The sequence below is a fragment of the Akebia trifoliata genome, chromosome 1, assembly GCF_017979445.1.
Source record: "Akebia trifoliata isolate Shusen 1 chromosome 1, ASM1797944v1, whole genome shotgun sequence".
NCBI classification, from domain to species: domain Eukaryota; kingdom Viridiplantae; phylum Streptophyta; class Magnoliopsida; order Ranunculales; family Lardizabalaceae; genus Akebia; species Akebia trifoliata.
The window spans coordinates 19,655,845-19,683,184 of record NC_141375.1 but is presented as its reverse complement, the minus strand read 5'-3'; the positions used below and the strand labels follow the sequence as shown (position 1 = coordinate 19,683,184).

Here is a 27,340-nt window from a genome sequence, read left to right as displayed (position 1 = left end):
TATAGATTAATGGAAGAAATCTATGAATAAGAAAACTTATAAAATCAAGTGATCGAGTTCCTACATATGATTTAAGTCATTTGTGAAGTCTAATAAAATCATTCATGTGTGAAAATATGATGTCTATAGCTGCCAAATTTTGTTAGAGATGGTTTGTAATTGAGTGGCAAAATCAAAATGACAAATAATTTGTATTCGTGTGGTATGATGACTCAAGAGTCAAAAGAAGTAGCAAATAATTTTCAAATGAATGAATCACCAACTTAATAAGTTGAGACCTTCGTTTATATGATAAAGAAATTATTTACTCTTTTATTTGAAGGAAAACATTCTCTTACCACGACTCACATTGAAAACATAAGCAAGATTATATATTTTATAGGTAAGGGAACCTCATAAAACTCAAGGTATTGCATAATGACATGTCTGGTTTTCATATGAACTTAAAAAAAAATTAACTTTATTATAGCTAGTTTCAATACAATGATTAAATGAAATTACTCTAGAACCTCACCCCAAAACTTTGGCTAACTCAATACTCTTATTGAAAAATCCCATTAGTTCAACTACTAAGATGAGTATTAAAAACACCTACAATTATTGTGGAGTTCAAAGGATATTTTAAATATCCTATCATATATTTTTTTTGGTTAATTTTTATATGATTTACCAACATAAATAGATATGAAAATAATTATCTCTTTGGTAAAGTCATTTTTTCCTTCAAACAGATAAATATATATATTTCTAGGTCATAAATGGTAAATTTTAATTCAAAACATCTATCACACACCCCTACTTTATCAACATTTTCTTAAATACACTTTCATTAGTCTCGAGGGACGTTTATTCCAATGGTTGTTCCTAAGAAGATCATAAGACAACATGATGTTTGTTTGCAATACATGTTCATAAGAAAACATCATTTTTATTTGCAAGACTTTGTATCATATATTGAAAACATAACTTCATAATTCCATTGTCTATGACTCCTCTCTCCAAAGTGCTCCTTTGGTCATTCATAAGAAATTTATCAAAATAAACCTGATTCATTATATCCTTTTGGTACTTCACATCATAATTAATTCCAAGAATATTTTTGAAAGAAATGAGATACAATCTATCTTGATTCTTTATAGATTATTTAACTGACAATCATAGTCCTACGTTGCATTTAGGAGAACTAAAAAAATGTTTTGGTTCTCCAACTTAGACCAATGAATCCAGACTCTTTCATTAAAAAATAAGTATCCCAAATATACTTTTGAATAAGTTTATTTTCTATATACCAAAATAAACATCTACGAGATTGTCATGCAATAATGATTAAACACCATCAAATTCCCAATTAATAGCAATCATTTGCTCTTTTTTTTCATTGGAAGCGTTATTGTTTCTTTTCTTGAAACTCATTTAAACTAATTTAAGCTTCTTTCCAACCTAAAGACATGGTTGCATTCTAATTTTCACATCAACTACTTGCATTCAAATTTTACCATGAACTCTTCAATTGTTAAAAACATATTAAAGACATGTTAATGAGTAACAATATAAATCAAAGAGTGATTAAAAATGCTGATACTAATCTGCCTACCAAGGGTGATTAAAAACGATGATATTAATCTGCCTACCAAGTAAAATTGCTTCTCATATAAGGTCATATTAGTAATGTACTACTTCATAATAATCATTCTATAAATAAGTGTATTTTACTATTTTGAAAGCAACACTCATGAGAAAAAAATATTGATTTTGTTGTTGTAATACCCCATATTTTCAACATGTATTTTGAGGAAATTCGTAGGTCAAATCAATAGAAATTTTTTTAGAAGTTGAGATTTGAAAATTTTGATTTCACCGTTAGATCCATATCAAAAAATTAAGAAAAATATACTATAAATTCATTTAAAATAGAATTTGGGATATAGACTTTTTAATTAAAATAAAACAAATCCAATAATAACTTTACATCCCCTAAACATTATAAATATCAGACTTAATTGAAAATTTACAAAATTCCTCCAACTCTCATGTTCTTCTAAAAATAAAATCCTAGAGAAAATCCTAACATCCTTCAACTCTCAACCTAGGTCATCATCTACATAAAATTTTTGTTGTATTTAGGTGTAGAAGAGAGAATTAGTTGGTTCGTCGCAAATTTCAAGGGAAACTAAAGAAGATGGATTTTCGACCACATCCGAGAGGGATATTCAACTCAAATTAGTCTTCTACGTTCATTGTAGATTTGTAGCTTTTGATTCAAAGTAGACAATTTCTTGACCTTACTAGGAGTTTTAGTTTTTGTGCATCGTAGTTTTCAATCTAAAACTTTATTATGTTTGTTAAAAATTAGAAAAAAAAATGATATTTTCACAAAAATCATAATCGATTTTATTGTTTGATATTTTAAGGATGAGTACATGTTTTAAAAATCTTCTTTTTATTTTTGGATTGAAAAGAAATTGAAATTCAGATTTAGAAATCGCAATTGACAGAAACCTACAATCTACAAAAGTTTCTATCGGTGCCACCGACATAAATAGATTTTTCAGTATTGTTTTTCCCTTCCAGCACATATATTTTCAGCATCTTAGCTTCATTAAAAATATTTAAGTAAATGAATTACTTTAATTTATTTAATGAAAATAAAGGAATACTCCCATTTGAAAATAATGAAAATAGTTTAAAAATTCAAATCTCAACAAATCAAAATCTAATTTTTAAATTCATGAACAAAACACAACTTTTAATATTTTTATCATATTTTTAACTCCCATCTTCTTAGACTTTTCTTTCGAATTAAACTTTAAAAATTACATTATGTTAAATCTCTTAATTAAAAGTTTCATCTCCAAAATCCGTTTTCAATTTGAAGAACTTTGAACAATCACTTTTTTGATACTTAGCCAAAATTTCACCAACTGTTCACAACTTTGACTGATCGTCGATGACCTTGCCTTGAATTGCTTACATAACTTATTTTTGATCATTTTTCTCAAATACTTTTATAAAATGAGTTTTGATACTTAAATTTTCTTGAAAAATTCACTTTTTATCTCTTCAAAGATTTGATTGAGCTTGAGAAAAAAATGAATTGAATTGTTAAAAATTTAAAAGGATCGTATTGTAGATGTAACGTCTTTGATTTTATTTCAACGAGAGTATAGACTTTTATTATTTGCATGTGGTAACGAGTGAATATCCAAATGTTAAATTTTATTTTCTTTTATCGTGAGGTAATGGTTGCAACTTTATTTATAATTTTGTTATCGTGAGGCAATGTGTACTGTTTTATTTTTACAGGTTGGATCGTTGCATGGTAGGAAATTGAATATCTATCCCACACACTTATATTCTTTATTTTTTCACATTGTTTTCAAAATAAAAATATATATAGCTATTTTGAAATTCATTAAAGAATTTGTAAATGCCTGTTAGGATAATCTGTCATGTCATTTTCAGAGTGACATACTATCCAAGGATATACAATTGGGATGGTAAACTCCTATGTAGTATGAGATACATAGGGGAGTAGTATCGCAATTGAGATTTGGGAGATTCCTCTATATTTTTATCGATAAACTATGTGATGTAACGATAGTTTGTAAAATTATAGAGATGTATTCGGGAATCATATGTTTACCTGATAGACATAGATGAAGACGACTAGTCAATGATTATTAATAGTCTAAAGTAGTTGAATGTATTGACACTTCATGAAAGGACTTGTACCTTATGATCACAGTTAATGGTCAACCTAAGCTAGATAAATAGTCATCCAATCATGATAAGTACAACAAATGACCATAGAATCCATAATTAGTCATGGGATTCCACATCAGTGAAGTTTAAAATAATTCGAATCCTGATTAGGATGTCGTATTAGAATGATTTTCTTCATATTTAGGAGACTGTTAGTTTGATATATTTGTTTCTTACTAGGTAACTCTCCTGTTATCCACCTTATCTTTTTCCATTTCAGATATGACAACTATCGAGGAATTAGTCTTTGAAGAGCTAAAATTTGAGGTTGTACTTGAGATTCACTATTAATGAGTTGTAGCCCCTGTCTGCTTGAGATGGATCTTAGGGTTTAGTTGTTTCTATTAGTATATTGAGATTATGTATTTAGTGCATTGTAAGTGGATCCTAGGTTAAAATTGATGTTTATTTCTGCATTCTAATATTTTTGAGTTATGAGTTATATATTTCTATTGTAATATTTTTATTTGATCACTTTGTCACTTATTTATGTTATTATCATTATTGGGTAATTTTTTAGTGCCTTGGATTCTATCACAGAATCATGAGATTCGTATTAGAATTTGGGGGCGCTATAGTTGTTTTCTTCTATAATAAATTCTAATTTTATTAATGTTAAATATTTACCTGAAGCATAAAATGTCTTTGCGCATCTTTATTTATCTTGACAATTTTTTTTTCTATATTTACCCTTATCGAAACTAGTTAATTACTTGCATGCCCCAATTATTTATCTTATAAAAGGATTTTGACTAAAAAAACTAGGTTTTTTTTCTTTCCTTCTTCCACTTTCGTCTCTGATCTGTTTCTTTCTCAATATTGTTGATCTATTTTGTATTTCAACCAACGTCTGACGGCATCACAAAACTTATGTATGTTTATTTTTTATCCGATTGTTTAACCCTTATTGGGCTCTTCTTGTTGCAACACAATAAGTTCCTCAATCAAAGCACTTGTTCATTTCCCATGTCCCTTGCTCATATTCTTACTAATTCTTTATTAAATATAGCCATCAAGAAAGATTTAAAAACAATTTCATTTCTCGAATGCTCTCTTCAAATCAAAGCCTATCTAGCAGTTTTTTTATCATGTGGAGTTGTCTCAAGTCTTTCTTTTATCTTATCTATATTTTATTATTGTAATTTGATATACTATCTGTATAGACCACATTATGTTTTTGAATTTCTTGCTTCTACACTCTATTTCTCAAATTGAAAGATTATTTATATGTAAATCTGTGTGTTATAAGAAAAATTGGGTGTGTTAATAGAACTTTACTTTATTTAAAAAAATTCATTTAAATTTTTTTTTCCTTGGACTAGATTAAGATTTGTTCCATTTGGAAAGTTCAACCTTTGAAAGTCGATAGTAAGAGTTAATTACAACTGTAGTGTTTGGTGGCTTGAGAAGAAAATACACAATGGAGTAACAATTACAATGATTACGATTGTTATTATCATTATCATCAAGTCTTTTTCATTAAAAAATATCAGAGTCATGGAGAGTTGAAGAGTCACAACTTTCTAAGTAGGACATTCCAAACAAACACAAATATAGCAACTTCATGAGTTGCCAAATTCTCACCCTCCCCAACTCTCAATTCCAAACAAGTCTTAACTTTTGTATTTTGATAAATAAAATGAAAATGACTAATAAACAGTAAAATATATATATTTCTTTATTAATCAAGTTACTATTGACACCCCAACTTTTACTTATTACACTCAAATTTCTTAAATTATTTATCACACCTTAATTACAGATCAAAATACACCATTCAAAATATCACAGATGTTTGCTTCAAGTTACTATTTCAACAGTTGTTTACAATTAAGATTACACCACATAAAATCCTAAACCTAACAAATAGAAATCTAAACAAGAAAAAAGAGAGGATCTCTATTGGCAACCCAACTTAGAGAGCACCCAACTTTTACTTATTTTCAATCATTGACTTTTTATTTTGAGATATTTTCCAAAATGCAAAATATACGTAATTTATGAAAAAATTCTTATTCCAGTACATTTTTCATTTTAATTCTCAAAACATATTTTTTTATTGGTGAATTCATCACTTTTATAATCAATGAATTCACTAATTAATTATCAATAATATTACAAGTTAGGATAAATTCACTTGTATTTTTTTCAGTAAATTCATTGATTATAACTATTAAAATTACGACTTCACTAGAAAAACATGTTTTGAGAATTAAAACGAACAATGTACCGAATTGGAATTTTAGCCATATTCAACGCACGAAAAGGTAACTCATCCTATTATTTTTTATTTTAATTGGGTGGAATAAGTAAAAGTTGGAGTGTCAATAGTAGCTCACTAATTACATTTTTTATATTTTTACAAACTAAAATTTCATATTTTGCGCTAAAACAAGGGAGAAAAAAACTCTCCGTGCCACAGAAAAACTTGAACAATCGTTATCTATCTCGTGTAGGGTTATTTATTTATTTATTTATTTTTGTACTTTCGGGGCTAAAAAGAAGAAGAAAAAAAAGCCTCTCTAATACACTTCACTCCCAAGGGAGCTTTCTTCCATGAATTTCCGCTCTCATGAATTCCGCAGATCTCCTCTTTTTCTTCGGAGGAAACACTAAAATTTTCTACTTCAAAGCTTCTCAACTTTCGATTTTCTTCTACTAGATTGTTTTTTCTTCTTTTATTTCTTTCCTTTATACTTGATTTAGGGTTCTTGTGGAAATCTATAGATGGAGGGATTTGATGTTAGGGGTGATATTGAAGAAACCCCTAATTCAAAAGATTTCAAAGAAATCGCAGAGAGTTCCTCAGGTTCGCTAGATTTCCAGCTCGATCTCTGCCTTTTTTTTTTTCGAATTATGTTTTTTGCTATAGAAGGTTTTCTAGATCTGGTTTCTGCTTTGCTGATTTTTTTTTTTCGATTCGGTTTTTTTATTTTTACTGTTTGATCGAGTTATGTCTTGTTCGAGCTTCGCCTGAGTTTAATTTGATGAGATTTTGTGGGGGATTTCATGGCTGCTAGAAAAATTGAGATGGTTATTGTTACATACAATTGAGTAGCTTTTGGAGCTTGTGTGGAATATATGGTTTTTATGAGTTTTGTTTGAAGATTTTAAAGTATTTTATGTACACAATTAGATTGGATCATAGTCTGTAAATTAATGAGATTTGAAGTTTTATGAATTTTGTTTGAAGTTTTTTAAGTATTTTATATCAGCAATTGGATTGTCATCCGTAAATTCAAGAGATTTGAAGTTTTTGTGTGTGTGTGTGTGTGTGTGTGTTTTTTTTTTTTTTGAAGATTTTAAATTGTTTTATGTTCGCTGTTGGATTGGAATGTAATTCTATGAACAGGCACGTGTTTTGTGTTTGTTAGAGATGATAGAAATGGAAAAAAAAAAAAAAAAAAAGATGCATCTGAGAATGGATTTTGCATGTTTCTGATGCCCTTCGATGAAGCTACAAGATTGATAGATTATGATTTATTTTTATTTAGTTATATATTGGTTTCTTTGATGTAGTGTGCAACGAAAGTGTGGAGCCTAAGAAATTATGCTTGATTTATCAATTTGATATTGATTCCTATGCTAGCATGGTTGCTAATGATCATCCACTTTCTATGATCACTTTGTCTTGTTTTTCACTGTCATGCCATAAACTTGTTTTTCACTGTCATGCAGAAAGTGCCCTCTTTGATGCATCACAATATGCATTCTTCGGCAAGGATGTTCTGGAGGAAGTTGAATTGGGGGGATTAGAAGAAGATAATGTTCCATTTGTTGGGTTGGATGATGAGGAGTATTTGTTGTCAGATAGAGAAGAGGTGATTTTTTGTTTTTTGGTTAGAAGCTATGCTTAGACAAGTTTACTAGTATCAATCCATTTACATTAATTTATGTATAAATGTATGTCCGGTTTCTGTTTAATGAAGATTTAGGTGCACTTTGTACTTAGTATCTACGTTATGGTTATCGATTCTTTTTTAGATTTACTGTTCTGATAAACATTGTGAAATATTGGTCTTATTGTTCTTCTAAATCAAAATGCTGTTGTGGTCCAACTTTATAGCTTTACCATATCCATTTTGATCTTAGACCACTTTTTTCATTTGTTTTATTGGTAGTTTTTAAATCGATTCTTTCATACATTTCCATGTTTTACTCTGGTAAAATTTTGTGAAATTAAATTACTTTGTTAGTCTGGTTTAAAAATGTTTTGGATCACTTTTAGGGCATGCTGAAACTAACATAATTTTGGTTGTTTAAGATGTAATTTGATGGCTTCAAATCAAATCACTCATTTAAGATCCCATTCTTGAATACTCTTATGAGATTACCCAAGGTAACATATAAGAAGTAAAAAATACTTCTCATGTGTACGTGTTTCCACATGACATGTATTCCTTTGTCTTTTTTATGCTAATTGATGAACTAGATTTCCTTTGTAACAATTAACAATATTCCTGTGGTAATCAAACATTTACCTATAAAAAGGAAGGAAGAAAGAAAGAGAGAGTGTGAGTTCTAGATGGACAAAAATACCCTCAACTCTTAACCTTCACCTTTTAACTTTCTCATGGACAAAAATGCTCCTTATCTACTTTGATATGAGCAAAATTGAAGTTTTTGCATCTAGTTTTGAACTATTGTTTCTGATAGCTACTTACACAGATGCTATGTATGCAAATTTTCTCCTTCATAGCATGAACTATGATTTTGAGCATTTTGACTGTTGTTTTGCATTTTCAGGGAGAAGGCTTAGGGTCTTTATCTGATATTGATGATCTTGCAAGTACATTTTCGAAGGTCAGTTTCCTTATCATTGATACGATAATGTGGACACTAAATGATGTCAAATTTTATTGTCATGCTTAAGCATTGCCTAATATTTATTGTTCATGCCAATAGGGATATTTTGTTGGTCATAGACTATAGTTAATATGACTACATTACTTGGGTGAGGCTTACACCTTGAGGCATGCCCTAGGGTGAGGCTCATTAAGAACATCTTGAGGCATAAGGATGAAACCTTAGAAGCAATTAAGATGTACGCCTTAGACCCAAAGACACCCAAAAATTGGACACCTCAATGTGAGGCGTGATTGAGGCATACACTTGTAGATTTCATGTTTATTCCTTTTTTCTTAAATTATATCTTTTTCCCTTTCTTCTTCTTTGTTGCTGCTAGCATGCATCATAATTTGAGCACTTTAAAATATATTTGAATACAAAATAGTTATATATGTTAATAAAATTGTTGAATTGATTGATTCACAAATAATTTTATTGTAATACCTAGTATTATGTAGAGGAAGTTGTTGAAACAATAATATTTAGTTAAATGTTTTGCAATAAAAATGAAATAGCTATTTATTATTGAAACTTTCAATTATTTAAATATAAAATATGTCTATTTACTGGAATATAAAATAGTAATATTTTATATTAATTTTAATGTGGAGAATTAATAGGAAGTACCACGATTATGACCTTAACAGTTCCTTCATTGCTTTGATTCCAAAGAAATTGGGAGCTGTGGACCTAACAGATTTTAGGCCAATCAGTCTAGAGGGGTCAACTTACAAGGTAGTGGCTAAGGTGTTGGCAAACATGCTGAAAACAGTGTTGGGAGCTCTGATTGGATTGGAGCAAGGCGTTTTCATGAATGGGAGACAAATCTTGGATAGGTTTCTTATCACAATCGAGTGCACAGACTCTAGGAGAAAGTTGAGGAAACTGGGATTAATATTCAAGATTGATATGCGTAAAGCCTACGACCATGTGAACTGAATTTTTTGATTTACTTGATGCAGTGCATGAACTTCGAGGAGAATTGGATAGAGTGGGGGTTATGAAGTGAGTGATCACGGCCTCATTTTCTATCTTGGTGAATGGTAGCTCGACTAGTTTTTTCAGAGGCTTTTGCAGTCTGAGAAAGGGCAACCCTTGGTGTTGAAGTCCTATACTGCTTCCTTAGAAGGGTCGTGACCTTAAGAGGCATTTCTGTAGGAATGGAAGTCTCTAATGTGTGTTCCTTTAGTTCGCCAATGACACCTTAGTTTTCTTGGATGCATGCTATAAAGTGAGGTACTTAAGGGGTGTATTGTGTTGCTTCGAGGCGGTGTCGAGATCAAGGATCAATTTTAGGTGAAACAAGATTTTCAAAATTGATGTGACATGGGAGTCTCCAGATGAGTGGTGATGTTTGGGTGCCAGAGGGAGTCACTTCCTACATCATACCTAGGATTGTCATTGGGAGCGAAGTATAGGTGCAAATCTATTTGGGACTCAGTGCTGGAGCGTATGGACAAGTGGTTTATTCTAGGAAAATGAGATACCTATCTAAGGCAGGTAAGCTTACTTTAATCAATAACTCCTTGGCAAGCATTCCGGTCTATCACCTTTCTTTGTTCACCATTCTTAGGAGTGTAGATGAGAGCTTGGAGAAAATGATTAGGGATTCCTTTGGAATGACAAAAATTGGTTCAGAAGATACATCTAGTTAATTGAAAGGTGATTTATGAATCTAGGAAGAATGGGGGTTTAGGGATAAGGGACTTCAGGGTGTCGAGCTGGACATTACTAGGCAAGTGGCTTCGGAGGATTGGTGTGGAAACTTTGACTTTGTGGACAAAAATCATTAAGTCCAAGTATGTGGAAAAGCGATTTGGTTGGAAAAGTGAGAATGTTAGAACACCTTATGGCTGTAGTATTTGGAAATTGATCTTTAAGGTTGGGGAGGACTTTAGAAGGTAGATTAGGTTCAAGGTGGGTAAAGGTGATAGGATGAGATTTTGGGAGGACTGGTGGATTGGTAACTCAGCCTTGTGCCATCAATTCCCTAGGCTTTATGAGCTCTCCTCCAAAAAAGAAATGTTGTGCTCAACTTTCTTGAATCCTGAGGGACTCGAGCCAGTGTGTGCGATAGGGGCTTCAAGAGGGGCTTTAATGACTGGGAACTTCAGGATTTGGCAGACTTGACGACTTACCTCGATCAAGCTTAATGAACTTTCACGGACGACGACAAAAGGGAATGGACTCGAATAGAAGCAATATATTCACTACTAAGTCTTTTACTTTTGGATTGCGAACGTCCAACTTTTCTTTTGACTAGTTACTCTCAAAATTCATTTGGGGTTCGAAGATCCCTTTCAAGATGCGTTTTTTTACTTGGTTAGCCGTGCTCCATAAATTATCTACTCTTGATTTTTTAATTCGAAGGGGTTTTGTGACTCTAAGCTTTTGCTTCTTTTGTAACGTTAATGGTGAATCTGTGGATCACATTTTACTTCATTGCAAGGTTTCTTCTCTTGTGTGGTCCCATTTCTTCAGTTTTTTCAAAACTTTTTGGGTGATTCCTAATTCTACTCTGTCCCTATTCTAGAGTTGGGATTTCTCCCTATTTGTAGGGAGAAATAAAATCCTCTGAAGACTTCTTCCCTTCGCTACTATTTGGGGGTTATGGATAGAGAGAAGCAGGAGGATCTTCAAAGATGCAGAAACAACGACTCAGGAGCTCATTCTTAATGTCTTATGTCTCATGTTCTTTTGGTGTAAATTATTGTCTGACTTTAAAAGCCTGCTTTCTTGAAGATTTCAGTTTTAGATAGGATTCGATGTGTAATAGTTAGTGCTTGTTTTCTTTGAGACTAGTCAGCTCGACCGCCTTCGTTCTTCTTAGTATCCTCTCTTCTTTTTAATAAATTTATACTTATAAAAAAAAAATACTTGGAATTCAATTATGTGGATTTAAGTCTTAAAATTTGGAAATATGTGATGGTTATCCTTACAAAAGATGAAGAGTCTCTTAGGTTGTTATGGTATGAAAAGGACACCACACCCATGAAGCGTGTGGTGTTGAAAAGAAGGGGTAAGAAGACTCCAAGGTTGTGACTTCTGGAATGAACATAATCATTTGTGGTGAGGCCTTACAATGCCCGAAAAAAATTCTCCTATTCTCCTGAAGGATTCGAACCTCCGAGTCGCGTGACCAAAACCCGATGCCTTCGCTTGGCCACACCCCATTTAGATTTTTATTCAACATTAATGCTAATAAACACAAATATCAATATTGGTTTTTCGTCAATTCCTGCCCCAAATATCTATGAAATAGGTTAGATTGTTGCTAGGATTTGATGCGTAAAGTTGTAGAAATAAACTGAATTTATTGATCATTACATATAATTCAATTAAGATATTGTATGAAAGTATGATTCCTTCTATTCTCATTTGAGAATTGAAAGGTTTTGGATTGGGTGAGTCAAAGAAAAATAAGGATTTTTTTTGTCTACTTTGATTTAATTTTAATTTCTTTTTCCCCTTAGATCAATACCTCAATCAAAATGCAATTATGTCCAAGAATGAAATGTTTGTTATGCTCAATATCTTTAGTTTGATTAAATGTTCCAACAAATTGCAAAATGGAGCAAGGCCCGAAGTTTTTTTCCTACAAGTGAAACCATCCATACTCTTCATAAAAGAAGAGAAAAAAGAATTTGGGATGATCCAACTAACTTCGAATAATTGCAGAAAATGAGACCAAATCTTTGCCACCAAAGAACAATGAATTAAAATATGATCAATGGACTCCTTACTAGCACAACACAAAGTACACAAGTTTGGTGTTATGAGACCTCTATTGATTAGATGATCAATGGTGAGAAGTTTACTGAAAATCGTTTGCAAAGCAAAAGAGATTTTTGAAGGGACCTTTGCCCCCCAAATGTTGGTGACTGGAAAGGAGCCAACCCCATGGGGCTTTAGGGCAGTCCTGAAAGAATTCACCAAGAAACATTTCTATTTGTTGCAAGTCCATCGCAACAATCACTTCTGGAAGGTTCAACACGCAACTGGTCCAGCTTAGAGGATAGGTTTGCTAGTTCCTGAACTTCCCAATCATTGAAGGCTCTCTTAAAACCCAAATCCCAAGAGTTCTCAATCCCTCATGATTCACAAGGGCAGAAATAGACAAGTCTTTTTTAGAGGATGATTCGTAGAGCAAGGGAAATTGAATGGTAAGGCCCTATGTGGATACACCTCTTTGCGCAAGAACTGGAGCCCAACTTCTCCCCGCAAGAGTAGGTTTTTAGACCTTCTCACCACAGAGTAAAAACCTCTCCGCGCAAGAGTAAAAACATCAAGGAGCTCTATCCAAACGTTTGCTAGCTCCCCATAGGAGTAGAAGTCGTCAGAGAACTCTATCCAAACACAGTGAAAGGAGTCTCACCATCCCACTTATCTTCACAGAACTGAACCCTTTCACCATTACCCACTCAAAACGCAATCCACTTCCTAAATTTTTGACTAACCTTAACAATACATTTCCAAACGCCACACCCAAAAGGATTCTTCACCTCCCCACTCTCCCACCCAAACCTTTTCTCCCCAAAATTTTCCTTTATTACTCTTCTCTTCAAAGTTTTTTCTTTTTCAAAACACCACAACCATTTATCGAGCAAAATCAAATTCGACAATCTAAATCCTTTGATACCCAAACTTCTGTTTTTCTTTGTTGCATAGACAACCTTCCACTTTACCAAATGATATTTTCTCTTCCCATTTCTGTCGTTCCACAAGAACTCCCTAACCATCTTTTCCAACTTTGCCTCGATACTCCTTGATAGAGATAACAAAGACAAGTGATACATTGGTATACTCTCCAAGGTGTGCCTGATCAGGGTCAACTTCCCCTTTTAGACAAGTATTTTGCTTTTCAAGGGCTTAGACTTTTACCCAATCTTTCAATCATTGGGTGCTAGATTGACTTGCTTCTATATGTTGCTCTTAAAGTTAGCCCCAAATAACTGGAGGGAATAGATTCCACCTGACAACCAAACATTGCAGCCCACCTAGAAATATCTGGCACTATAGCCACCCCAAACAACTTACTCTTCCTTAGGTTGACTCTAAGGCTTGAGATCACTTCAAATGAGGATGGCATTGATTTTGATGTTTACGACAAGTCGATGAATCCTAACTTGGACTTATGATTGCTGTCTTTTTTATATTTTGAACAATATAAACCTCATGGTTACTTGTTGTGCATGCATGGATAAAATTAATATGGGGTTTGGTGATTGATAATAATGGTTTTACATAGGATTTAATAATATAATATGAGAAAAGCACCTAGTACGAAAAATTACATGGTTCTAATCCTAGGTTCTTTTTTTCCGATGTTACTGAATTTTTTGAGTGTCCTCTCGCCAACGTATTCTCAAACTCCGACTTGGAGATTATGATCTGGATGGTTGGCAGAAGTCCACTGATTCTTCGAAAGTGGATTCTTATTTGAAGCCTGAATGGGAGATGAAGCTGCACATGGATGATTTAACCAACAAAAGAGCATGGCTAACTTTTGCTAGAATATGCATCGTGATAGATACAAGCTGTGAATTTCTGGAGTCAATCAAAATGGAGGATGATGATTGAAATGAATATGTTCAAATCATTGCTTATTAGTGGTGTCCACTAACATGCAAAAAATCGCAAATCATTTGATCACTTGTCAGAGAAGTGCGCAAAGAATAGTGTTTGTCCAAATAAGAAGAATTGGGTTGCAAAGACTGGTAAGGTAGGATTGCTAGCAAATCCAAAGGAGAAGATCAGTCCATCCATGGAGTCCAAAGAGAGTTGTAATCCTAGCCGTTCGTAAATCAGTTGGTGGTGGATCTAAGTTAGACTTTTAGCAAGAGTGATATCCCTATAATAAGAATACTTTTATGGAGAGAAATATGCAATTCCTACCATTTGTAGGAAATGGAGCTGATTTTGAGAAAGATTGATGGATCTTGTTTTAGAATATTCTATCAAAATTAATCTTCTTGAAGGAAACTAGCAATTGTTGGAAGAAGAATTTATCAAGGCAAAGTACGAAGAGAAGCCGTATGGGTGGGAGAGCAAAGGGGTGAATTTGTCTTATGGGTGTAGCGTTTGGTGGGGTATCATGAGTGTTCTAGGGGATTTCAAGAGGTGGGTGCGGTGTAGAGTTGGCAAGGGTGACGATTAGATTTTAGAAGGATTGATGGTGTGGGGAGATGGCTCTTTGTGATCTCTTCCCCTGTATCTTCAATCTTTCGACTAAGAAGAATTTGCTTTTGGCTGAATTTTTGAACCTTGAAGGAAACGAGCCCGTTTGGGATATGACATTCAAGAGGTTTCAATGATTGGGAAATCCGAGGCCTTGTTGACTTAATGACTAATCTTGACAGAGCTACCTAGAATGTTAATGAAGATGATAGGGTGGAGTGGACCTGTACCAACTTCACTGTTAACTCTCTCGCACATACTCTCACGAACTTCGATCACCTTCCTAATCAATACCCTTTGGATACCATTTGGGGTTCGAAAGTCGTTTCTAAGGTTCGTTTCTTCACTTGCCTAGCCACTTTGAATAAACTTCCCACTCTTGATCTTCTTATCTCTCGAGGTTTTGTGACGCCCAATTATTGCGCTCTTTGTCTAGCTAATGGTGATCCATTGATCATATTCTTTTACATTGTGAGCTTTCCCATGCTTTATGGAGACACTGCTTCAGTCTTTTTGGGATTTCGTGGGTCATCCTGAGCACAACTCTTTCGCTTTTTCAATGGTGGGATTTGTCTTGTTTCTCAAGGAGATCGAACATTTTGTGGAAGCTTCTTCCTTTTGCCATTTGTTGAGGATTATGGCTGGAAAGGAATGGTAGGCTTTTTAAGGGGCAGATCGCAAACTTTCAAGAGATCTTCATAAACTTTTTGGGTTTATATATTTTTGGTGTAAGCAATACCCTAATTTTAAGGGCGTCTTCTTTGAGAATTTTGTTTTTTGGTGGGAGACTATTGTAGATTGTTAGGGGCTGTTGGGTTGGTCACCTCGACTGCCTTGCTAGCCTTTTTTATATTCTGCCCTTTCAGTCATAAATATATACTTGTCAAAAAATTTGTTGGAAGAAGAGGTTATAGAAGTTGTTCCATATCAAGGACCCGTATTGGAGGAGATTGAGAACCATCCTCATAAAAATGGATCCAAGCCACTTCGATCATCCCTAACCAAGTAGATCTAAACCCATATCAAGCATCTAGATGAAGAACCTAAATTGATTGAAGGGCAAGAATTGCGGAGGAATCAAAAAGCAATCTCGTTATGCTTTGAAGAAGTAGATGAATAGGGCATCTAGTCTAAATCAGAAGTAAGGAATCAAAAAGCGATCTAGTTAGTACATATGTTGGATGTCCTCTATTTGGGAATCCAATTGTTTTCTTAGCGGGTATGCTCCTGTATATGTTATCTCCATTATTATTTTTTTTTATTCGACTTCGCTTGCTTAGCAAAAAAGGAGAAGTATAACACTCCCACAAGCTAATTCTTATGCTACATGAATATATATATTTATTAGTATAAATTTTATTAAAGAGGAAGAGTTGGAGAATGAGAAATCCCCCAAAATACAAAGAAAAAACCAACAACTGAAAACAAAAACAAGAACAAAACAACATGAGAAAGACCACTACAAAGAACAAAGCTCAATCCATCGAAATACAAAGTCCTCGAAGAAGACCCTTTCAAACTTCAAAAGAAGAGAAGACCCAAAATCTCCAAAATCACTTCTCTTATCGAGCGCTCCTTTCCTTGGAAGATCCGCCTATTCTTCTCCTTCCAAATACCCCAACCAATGGAGAAGGGAATAATGGTCCAAAGAAATCTCTTTCTATTTGGAAAGATATTATGATTCCACCCAACAAAAAGAGACAAAATAGACGATGGGAAAATCCAATCTATTTGAAAAAGAGAAAATAAATCCAAATTTCGAAAGTGAAAACACAATGGATAAAAATGTGATTGTTCAATTTTCCACTAACCTTGCAAAGATGACAAAGATTAGGACCATAGAACCCTTTTTTCACTAAATTATCCCAGGTAAGGATCTTATTCAAAGAGGCCAACCCAATGCAAAAAAGAAGTAACCTTGGAAGGAACCAGAGACGACCAAATGGATGATTCTGGGAAGACTTGAGCATGATGAGGCAAAAGAGCTTTGTGAAAAGCTTTAACATAAAACTTTTTATCCTTACTACCACCCCACTCTCTCATCTTCCTCATTGACCACTAGATGGAAAGAATTGAGCAACCCAAGGAGAGTTGCCACCTCATTAATCTTCTATGCGATGTGTTGGTGAATAAATAATTGAAATGGTCTCGACCGAAACATTTCGAAATGGCACAAAACTTAGAATCAAGATCCCATCTAGCGACAGAATCGTTGGAGAACCCTTGTACTCTTCCAGTAGTTTGGGTCAATAAAACAACATTGTTTTAGTTTTTATATTTGAATTGTTCACATCTTCCCTTGCCTTGAGAGCTCTAGCATTCCACTCCCTACAAATACACTAGCAAGTTGCAAAAGGAGGAAAATTTTAGTTAAGTTTGCCTTTAGTTTTAAATTTAAAAGATGTCCATTTTGCGAACAAGTTTTTAACAGAGCAAGGGGCAACCAAAACATGTGGAATAGCCAACTTGAAGTAATTCTAGGGAAATGCAAAAGAAGGTGGTTAACAATTTCCCCACTCTCCTTGCACATAATACAGAAATCCACAGTGATACTTTTATGAATAATGAAATGATCAATAATTAAGATTTTATTGAGGTAATTGCTGAAACAAAAAGGCCACTATATGGGAAAATTTCAATCCCTAAATGAAATGGATAGACAGCAGAATGAGAGAAATCAATAAAATATTTTGTTCAAAAACTTCCTGTCCCAACTCTAACCATTTGCATTTGTCATCTGTCCTGGTGGAGTTTTGAAGGAAGCAATCCAATCCATTAGCTTGGCAATTGATGCCATCTCTTAGTCATGTAAATTCTGCCCTTGAGCCCCACATTCATGGTCAAAACAAAAAGACTCTTAGAAGATAAGAGAGATCAAGATGAGGAATGAAGATCCAAGCAAGGAAGCATCGCACTACTTGTCTTACCTTATTCCCTTTCTCAACCTTAAATTTCATCCCATTGTTAAAAGACTTCACTTTCGTTTAGAATACCTTCAAACCACACACCAATAGGAATATCTAGCCCAATCGTTCTCCCAATTCATCACACTTGAACTTCTCGACAATAATTATTCTCAAATATTAGAATGCTCCTCTCCAAATCTGTACAACCAATTGTCTGAAAATGTTTGATTCATAATCTTCTACCCCCCAAGCTACTATTGTTTTTGGGGGGTGCATACGTTCTCCCACTTCATTAGGTGGTCCTTTTCAGAGTCTGCCCTACCATTCTAGAACGTGCTTCACCCTGCAAACGAATGGTCCCTTTGATCTCAAAACCTAAAAATTTGTAAAACTCATTTTAAACTCGTACTTTACCCCATATTTAGCAAGTTCTTTCTATATTCATCATAACACCACCTGAGAATCATGTCTGAGTTGTGTACCTTTAGTTTGTTGGGTAGTTTACGCAATAAGCTGTCCAAAGTATCAGAATGGAGGTACTGGACTCTTTTTCCGATTGGTAACTATGCACTCAACTATAGTTTTGTGGGGTATAGAGATTGAGACAAAGGAGTGGGGTCCACACAACCCCACTTTATTGGATTTCCTCTTCTCCCCCCTTCAACTTTATTGTCTTTCCTCTCCGCCTCCCCTTTTTCAATAATTCCCCTCTAACTTTACTATCTTTCCTTCTTTGACCCCTTTAAACCCAAAGACGGCACCAGGCAAACTCTAGTAGTCATATATAACCTGCCAAGATTGGACTGCATCCTTCTCTCGTGATACCCTGTCAAATTATCTTTCTTGTGTTGTGGTGTAGGAAATTTCTAAGTTCCTCACCCCCCTCCCTTTTTTTTAATGCATCAATTTTTATTATATTCTGTAGCAGGTAGGTAATTGAGCAAATTGATACTGCACAAATCAAAATCTTGCTGTGCTTTTTTTTTTTTCCTGTTACTATTTATTTGGAGCATTCATTGTATAATTACTGCTTTTCCTACTCATATTGCTTTGGTTCTTTCCCCATAGTTAGATCTCCCAAAGTATTTGTAATGAATATTTGAAATATGTTGTTTGTTGACCTAAAACTATGTATTCTGCCTTATAGCTGAACAAGGTCGTCAGCGGACCGAGAAGCGCAGGAGTTATTGGCGATAGGGGATCTTTTTCTAGAGAAAGTAAGGCTATCTTGTTTCTTCTCTTACTAATGCATAATAAAACTTTTATCCTTTTTTTTTCTTCTGATCAATCTGTAATTATGTACTCTCTCTGTCTGTCACACACACACACACACACAAACAAACACACTTTTTTTTTTTTTTTTGTCTCATAAACAACATATATTGCAAGTTGGAACTATTTATGAAATTCTTCTTGGCTTTCAATCATCATCGGTGAAGCCTTATCCCAAATTTTTTGGGCCAGTTAAATGAATCTTGTCTATCCATTCAATATGATTATACAAATTGTTTCTTATTTGTTTGTTTTGGGTGTAACACACAATGATGCCAAATGACAGTAGTGGGAACTGCTGATAGTGATTGAGAATAGGCTAATGGTGAATAGATACAGTTGCAAGGTTTCCGTATAACAAGAGCTGCCTTTATACTAAATTTGAAGTCATAATATTTTTATCTTTTGCAGAATAATGGCATCAGTTTTTCAAAAAAAAATAAAAGAAATCAATGTTAAAAGCATGTCAATATTGACATTGATGGTTGATATTTTGAATGACAGCATAATGGCATCAGTTTTTAGTTCTTTTCAATGTAAAAAAATGACAATATTAATATTGATTATTGATACTTAAGTTCGTAACTAACACCTTTTCTCTATCATTGTTCTAAACCTCAAAATCGGAGTTTGCTTGTCTATCACCGAGACCTAGTCGCTCTTTTAAGACCTTCAACTTGAATATTTCTTCTAACTAAGGCTTTAATCGATCTTTCTTGAACATACTCAAACCATCTCAGTAGAGTTTCTCTTTGTTTATTGCCTATTGGAGCTAGTCCTACATTTTAACGAATGTGTCTATTTCTAATTTTATCTTTCACAGTTTTTTCACTCATCCATCTTAACATCCTTATGTTTTATCTACTATACTCAGTTTCTTAACATGATACTTCTTGACTGCCTAACATTCAGCTCTATAAAACAAAGCTTTTTTTTTTTTAATAAGTAAAGAAATTTTATTGAGAAGAAAAGGGCAATCAAGGAGACCAGCCCAACATAGAAATACAAACAAAGCAACCTCTAAGGCTAGGAAATATTGCAAGCCCTATCCCATCTAACTTAAAAGTCCTCATAGAACACCCCTTTGAATTCCTTGAAAAGTTTGCCCCTAAAGAATGGAACCTGAGGATTGACATGATTATTTCTTGTAGCATACAATCGTTCCACTCCTTCCAAAGCCCTAACAAACCACAAATGGAGGAAGGCTCCACAGAATCCTTTTTTCAAGCCAAAAATGAAAATTTCCAACCCAGTCATGACTGAAACAAGGATCTTGCTGAAAGAAGAAAGCACCTAACCATTATGTATAAATGATAAGAAATGCGACCAAATGCTTCGAGCAATGGGGACATAGCTGGTCTTATTACCATCTTATAAAATTTTCTTTTTAATTTGGTTGGTACACATTTATCTCATAACACTCAAGAAGACCACGTCAACTTTGACCATTCAACTTTATTCTTTGGCAGCATATTCTTCAATCCTTCCATCCTTGTGTATAATAGACCTGAGTTAATGGAAAGGCTCGCTTTTGGGTTTTTTTTTTTTTTTTTTTTTAATGGTTTTCATTGGACTTTCTTCCTCCTGGGTGTTAGTACTAAATTTATACTCCACGTATTTTGTCTTGGTTGATTATTCTAAAGCCCCTTAGACTTCAACAATTCTCCATACTTCTAGTTTTGAGTTGACTTTCTTTTAGTCTCATTAGCTAATATCACATATTCTGCAACTAACATTCCAAGTTATGTGCTATTGAATATGAGTTGTTACTTCGAGCAAACAAGTACAGATTCATAATGTAGACCAATTATAATTGGGAACTCATTATTTCCTTTCCATTTGCCCTTAAGGGTATTTTAGAAATACCCCCTGTACAATTGGTGGTATTAGGTTTCCCCCCTTGCAAAATGCAAGATTAGGCTTACCCCCCTTGACCGTAAGTCAACATTGCTTTTTCTTGATGATTTAACGGTGAAATTTTGATCTTTTCCATATTTTGATTTAGTAATTTAAGTATTTAAAGAGCATTTTGAAAAGAAAAGAAAAAATCACTGTTAAATCATCAAGAAAAAGTAACGTTGACTAATGGTTATCGGGGGTAAGCCAAATATCACCAATTTTACTGGGGGTGTTTTTAAAATACCCTTTTTTAATCAGTTTAGCGTGGCTCTATTTTATTTGGTCGTTATTGTTATAGTTTTTTACTTGTGCATGTGGTTATTGTGGTTTGTTGTCTATTTATGGATATTGAAGTGTTGAATACTTAATTTGTTTATTAAACCAATATTTATACATGATATAATTGTAAAAAAATTTTATATAATTTTATTGTGCCTCGCTTTGCACTTTGTGCCTCAGGCGCCAAGATGCTTTTGTGCCTTTCGCCCTTTACTAGATTGATCCTTGGTGTAAAAATGATTTGATTGGATGGTTGTAATGGCTTACTATGTTTCTCTTGTATATTGTTTACTGTATTTTTTTCTTCAAGCCATCTAAAATTTCTATAGAATGGAGTAGCCAGTCATGCCAGATGGGACCATGTGGAACCCCCATCTTCACATGCGCTTGTGCCATAGATAGACTGGTCTTATTGTCGTACTTGATGGGAATGCTACTTTCCTCTTTCGCAACTTTACTCTCATATTTTGGGGGTTTTTGTCCCACATGTTTTCAAATGAAGTGTTCTACTTAAAAGAGTTTTCCATCTATTCAGGTTCATCTGCAGCAGAATGGACACAGGAGGCGGATTACACTAACTGGTTAGATCAGCAAATATTTGAAGCTGAAAATGTTCAGGAGGGCAAAAGATGGTCATCACAGCCACATCCTTCCACCCGTCTCTCGGAATCAAAACCTTTATACAGAACATCGACATACCCTCAACAGCCACAACAGCATCAACAATTCTCAAGTGAACCAATTCTAGTACCCTCATCTTTCACTTCCTATCCTCCTCCCGGTGGTCGTTCTCATCCGGGTTCGCCAAACCACCATACTCGTCACTTGAATGCTTCTCTCACTGGAGGACCACCACACATACCATTCTCTGCACCAAACATCTCATTGTTCTCTAATCAACAGCTTCATTTGGCCGGGTTACCTCATGGATTACATTATCCTGGAAATATACCTCATGTTGCTTCTCCCGGCCTCTCCATTAATAGCAGGCCACAGAATCAGTGGGACCATTCCACTCTTTTGAACAATTTGTTACAACAACAACAATTACCTCATCATCCAAATGGGTTAATGCCTCCACAGCTATTGCCACAGCAGCAGAGATTGCATCATCCAACTCAACCATCTTTGGCCCATTTTCAAGCTCTGCAGTCCCAACTATTTAATGCTCATCCTTCACTCAGTAGGTACGACACAATGCTTGGCATGGCCGATATGCGAGATCAAAGACCAAAATCTTCCCAAAGAGGTAGGCCGAACCTGCGTTTTCCTCAACATGGGTCTGATACCAGTAATCAGAAGAGCGACAACGGATGGCCCCAATTTAGATCCAAGTATATGACTGCTGATGAGATAGAAAGCATTCTGAGAATGCAACATGCCGCAACGCATAGCAATGATCCGTATGTAGATGATTACTATCATCAGGCTTGTCTAGCAAAGAAGTCTGCCGGGTCGAGGTTGAGGCACCATTTTTGTCCTACTCATCTTAGGGATCTTCCCTCTCGAGCCCGTTCTAATACCGAGCCGCATGCGTATCTCCAGGTCGATGCTCTTGGAAGGGTTCCGTTCTCTTCCATACGAAGGCCTCGCCCACTCCTTGAAGTTGATCCTCCATCCTCTGATTCCACTGATGGTAGCATTGAACAGAAAGCTTCTGAGAAGCCCCTTGAACAAGAGCCAATGCTCGCGGCCAGAATCACTATCGAGGATGGCCTTTATCTTCTTCTCGACGTTGACGACATCGACAGGTTCCTTCAATTCAGTCAACCCCAAGATGGAGGGACTCAGCTGAGACGTCGTAGGCAGGTCCTGCTTGAGGGTCTTGCAGCCTCACTTCAGCTAGTTGACCCACTCGGCAACGGTGGCCACACAGTTGGACCGGCTCCCAAGGATGACCTAATTTTCTTACGGTTAGTCTCTCTTCCAAAGGGACGAAAACTCCTTTCAAGGTACCTTCAACTCCTCTTCCCTGGCAGTGAGCTTACCCGGATAGTGTGTATGGCCATTTTCCGTCACTTAAGGTTCTTGTTTGGTGGCCTTCCCTCGGATCCAGGGGCCACCGAGACAACGACTAATCTAGCGAGGACAGTTTCTGCATGTGTGTGTAACATGGATCTTAGTGCTCTTAGTGCTTGTCTTGCCGCAGTGGTATGCTCCTCGGAACAGCCTCCTCTCCGTCCACTTGGAAGCTCAGCTGGAGATGGGGCCTCTGTAATCTTAAAATCTGTTCTCGAGAGGGCAACCGACCTCTTAACAGATCCTCATGCTGCAAGCAGCTATAGCAGATCTAATCGGGTGTTATGGCAGGCATCGTTCAATGCGTTCTTTGGCCTCCTCACCAAGTACTGTATGAATAAATACGACAGTATCATGCAATCGTTGCTCATGCAGGCCCCACCAAACACAGCAGTTATTGGGTCGGAGGCAGCCAAAGCTATAAGTAGGGAGATGCCCGTAGAGCTTGTTCGTGCAACTCTTCCTCACACTGATGAGCAGCAACGTAAGGTATTATTGGATTTCGCTCAGCGTTCTATGCCTGTTACAGGATTTAATAGCCATGGTGGGGGCAGTGGAGGACATCTAAATTCTGAATCAGTGCGGGGTTGAAGGACCAATTTGAAACAAAATATTAGAAACACCAATGTTGTTTGATTTAATTGGGTTCTCTGCAAGCCCTTCTTTGGATTCTCTCAGACTGCTGTTGGACTGTAGGCCTGATCGGGAACAGAATGTGGCAGTGCTTGCGAAAGAAACATGTGGTTCGGGAGCACCTACTGTTGGTTGCAGACAATTTTTTCTGCTCCAAACTCTAGTTTTTTTTAGAAATATTTCTTTGGTGAAATAACCTAGTAGTTATGCCTGTGTATTATGTTGAACTTCTTTGTAGTCTGTCCTCAATTTCAATTTGGTGCTATGTTAGGAGTCAAACAAAGGTTTAAGTGTACTTGGTATAAGGATGTACAGTTCCCTTGCCATTTCTGACTTTTATTTCAAGTTTGGGGAGGGTATTTTTTTTTTTTTTTTCGTTTTTTAATTAAATCATACTCTTGGATAGATCTTGGAATTAAGCAGTGGACCTTTCATGTTATACATTGCAGCTTTAAAACAGGTTGAAATTCTTTGGCTGAGCTCTGCTTGGTGCCACTGCCCATGGTGTCATAAAACAGTGAAACAAAATTTTCCAGGTGTGCTTGGTAGACTTGGTTGTGTATTGTTGCACGTTTTTGTCTGAGTGCTTGGCTGTCCTCTACACAAATCTTTTACTGCAAAAATGCTTTGAGGTGGAACTTCACACACAGAAGTCATGAAGAAAGGTATTACTCAAAAAAGGTGAAAAAGAAAATGAAATTTGCCAAAAAGTTCTGCTAAATCCATTGAAGCATGTTTTTGGGACCTACTGGAAGTTCAAGAGAATTGATTAGCTGCTTTAAATCAGGCTCCATACAGGTGGATCAATGGGTGTATTGACTCCAATGAAAAATGGCTCATGGATTTCATGAATATGGCAATGTTATATTTGCCTTCCAATTTTATTTTTTTTTAGGATGTATTTGACACATGCCTCTAATGCTTCATTAAAAAATAAATAATGCCATTGGTATGCTTTGGATTGTAATTTGGTAAAAAGAATAATCCAAAATATAAATTTTTTTTTTTTGACATAAAAGTCATTTTAACAATTTCTGAGATATTCTAAATGCAATATCAAATAAATTCTTGGAGATGCTCTAAGATATTGCCTGGATCAAATGCATTTGCATTTGCATTCCATCATGTTCTAAAGGCCTTCATTCTAATTGCTAACGTGATCTTGGATCACACGAGATTGAGTCAAAAATGCAAAAGGAAGACATTTCTAAGATGAAAAGCAAGATCAATGGGCTTGGCATTGGTGCGGCGATCAAGGACCAGATATGGTAGAGCTACTAGGCCCATTAATTTATTGGGCTGTTCTGGGAAAGGCCCTATTTATGTTTGAAGATGGGATTGGTCTTGAGAGCAAGGCCTACTTGGTAGCTTTTATACTCTCCTTTCAACTTTATTATCTTTACTCTTCTCCTCTGTACTCCCTCTATTTTTCAATAATATCCTTTTAACTTTACTATCTTTCATCTTTTACCCCTTCAACCCCAAATAATTATTTAAATAATTTCCCTCAAATTTTTTTTTTCTCTTTTACCCCCTTAATTCTTTAGTAATATAATACAAGTGCATCTTTATTTGGTTCGGCCAAACCATTAGATGGGTTTGGATTGAGCTAAGGAAATTAAGACTTGATTCAAAAGTCTAATATGTAGGCAATATGTGGTCCATATTACAAAAGAAGATGATGATGATAATGATAATGGTATTGACCTCATAAAGCAACCTTGCATTGAGTAATAATGCATGTATATTCATTATATGTTTTATCATAATCATTGGATTGGGTGTCAATCTAATAGTGGATTTTTTGAGATAATGAACAATTTTTCTTGTGAAAGTCTCTTTCTAGGTATATTAGGATAGTGGTAACCAACCACTATAACATTAGGTTTAGAACTCCAGTCCACCTCTAATTTGAATCCTAGTTGATCTTTAGTCTTCTCTCTCATATATTTGGGTATTGGGTTGTCTTATATACCAAGTAAATTCTTCTAGGGTTTGAGAGAGAAAGAGGGAGGGGTGTACAAAGGTTTCAAGATTTGGGTTTGGATTAAAACCTTGAGTGATAATTTGTTATATTGTTCTCCTTTGATTTCTTAATGAAGAAGATTGGATGTGTCTGTGGACGTAGGCGTCGTTGTTGAATCATATAAATCTTGGTGTTCTTTGGTTTGCTTATTAATTTTCTTTGTAATCGTATTAAATAGAAATCTCTAAATTCACAACAATTAGTTTAAGAGCAATCAAGTTCATACGAAGTGATCAGTTGTATTTTAGAGATTATTTTTTTCTCTTTCTCTTATTTTTTGTGGATGAACATGCCACAAAACTAAAGTTTAATACAATAGTAATGAAGAGTTTGAGCATGAAGTTTGAGGTTGAGAGATTTGACAAGAGTAGTAGTTTCAATCTAAGGCAAAGAAGGGTGAATGATATATTGGTTCAATAAGACCTGACTAAGGGGTTGAAAAGGAAGTTCAGTAAACCAAAGAAGATGACAGATGCAGATTGGGAAGACATCGAGGTGAGAACAGTTAATACCATTCGACTCTGTCTTGCAAATAACGTTTTGTTTAACATTATTAAGAAAGAATCGACACCAATGAAAAAAGTTAGAAAATCTCTATATGGGTAAGAGCTTGACCAACAAGTTATTTCTAAAAAGGCAATTATATGTCTTGAAGATGGTAGAAGGTACGAATCTCCTGGAACACATGAATGTGTTCAATCAAATCTTTTATCAATGGTACAAAGTTGATGTTAAGTTAAAGGAAGAAGACAAATGCCTTATGTTTCTTATCTTGCTTACAAATTCTTATGATAATCTCGTGACAACGCTTTTTTATGGAAAAAATATAGCTTATATCTAATGATATTAGAAGGAGGCCCAATCTTGAAGGTATTGGTGAAAGATTGATTGTTCGTGGAGGGAATCAACGATGAATGACTTCAGATATGAGATTTGAAAATAGTAGGAGTAGATCCAAATCGAAGGAAAAGGAGAACATACAGTGTTACTACTACAAGGAATATTGTCACATCAAGAAGAATTGTCCAGTTCGTGTAGAAAATATACAAATAGAAACCAGGAATATTTTTGGTAGTGCAAATGTTGTAGTGGAAAGTGAAGATGAACATGAAGATTATTGTTGAGATGTTCTCACAGTCTCTAAAACTAACCACACACTTTCTTTAATGATGAGTAGATATTAACTTCAGGTTGTTTTGTTCACATATGTTAGATGAAAGATTATTTTAATACATTCCAAGAAAAGAAGATAAGTGTGATCTCCTTGTGTGATGGATCGATTTGTGATGTCATGAGAGTTGGTACAATAAAAATCAAAATATTTGATAGAATGATACGTACTTTGGGCGATGTTTATATACTACCAAAGATGCGGAAGAATCTAATATCACTTGGCAAATTGGACTCCATGGGTTGTAGGTATTCAACTAGAAGTGGACTTATGAAAATCACACGTGGTTGTATTGTCCTAATGAAGGGAGAAGAGTATGATGAATTGAATCATCTGATAGAAAATATA

The 27,340-nt window shown here is 34.9% G+C and overlaps 1 protein-coding gene across 1 annotated transcript; it reads left to right on the top strand.

The window, feature by feature from the left end:
- Positions 1-6,253: 6,253 nt before the first annotated feature.
- Positions 6,254-24,178, top strand: LOC147410850 (protein PAT1 homolog). Its single transcript, XM_086440882.1, has 5 exons — positions 6,254-6,571; positions 7,441-7,583; positions 8,509-8,565; positions 18,841-18,910; positions 21,679-24,178. The coding sequence occupies exons 1-5, from the start codon at positions 6,490-6,492 to the stop codon at positions 23,751-23,753; spliced, it is 2,427 nt and encodes an 808-aa protein (XP_086297008.1). The 5' UTR covers positions 6,254-6,489; the 3' UTR covers positions 23,754-24,178.
- The last annotated feature ends 3,162 nt before the right edge of the window (positions 24,179-27,340 follow it).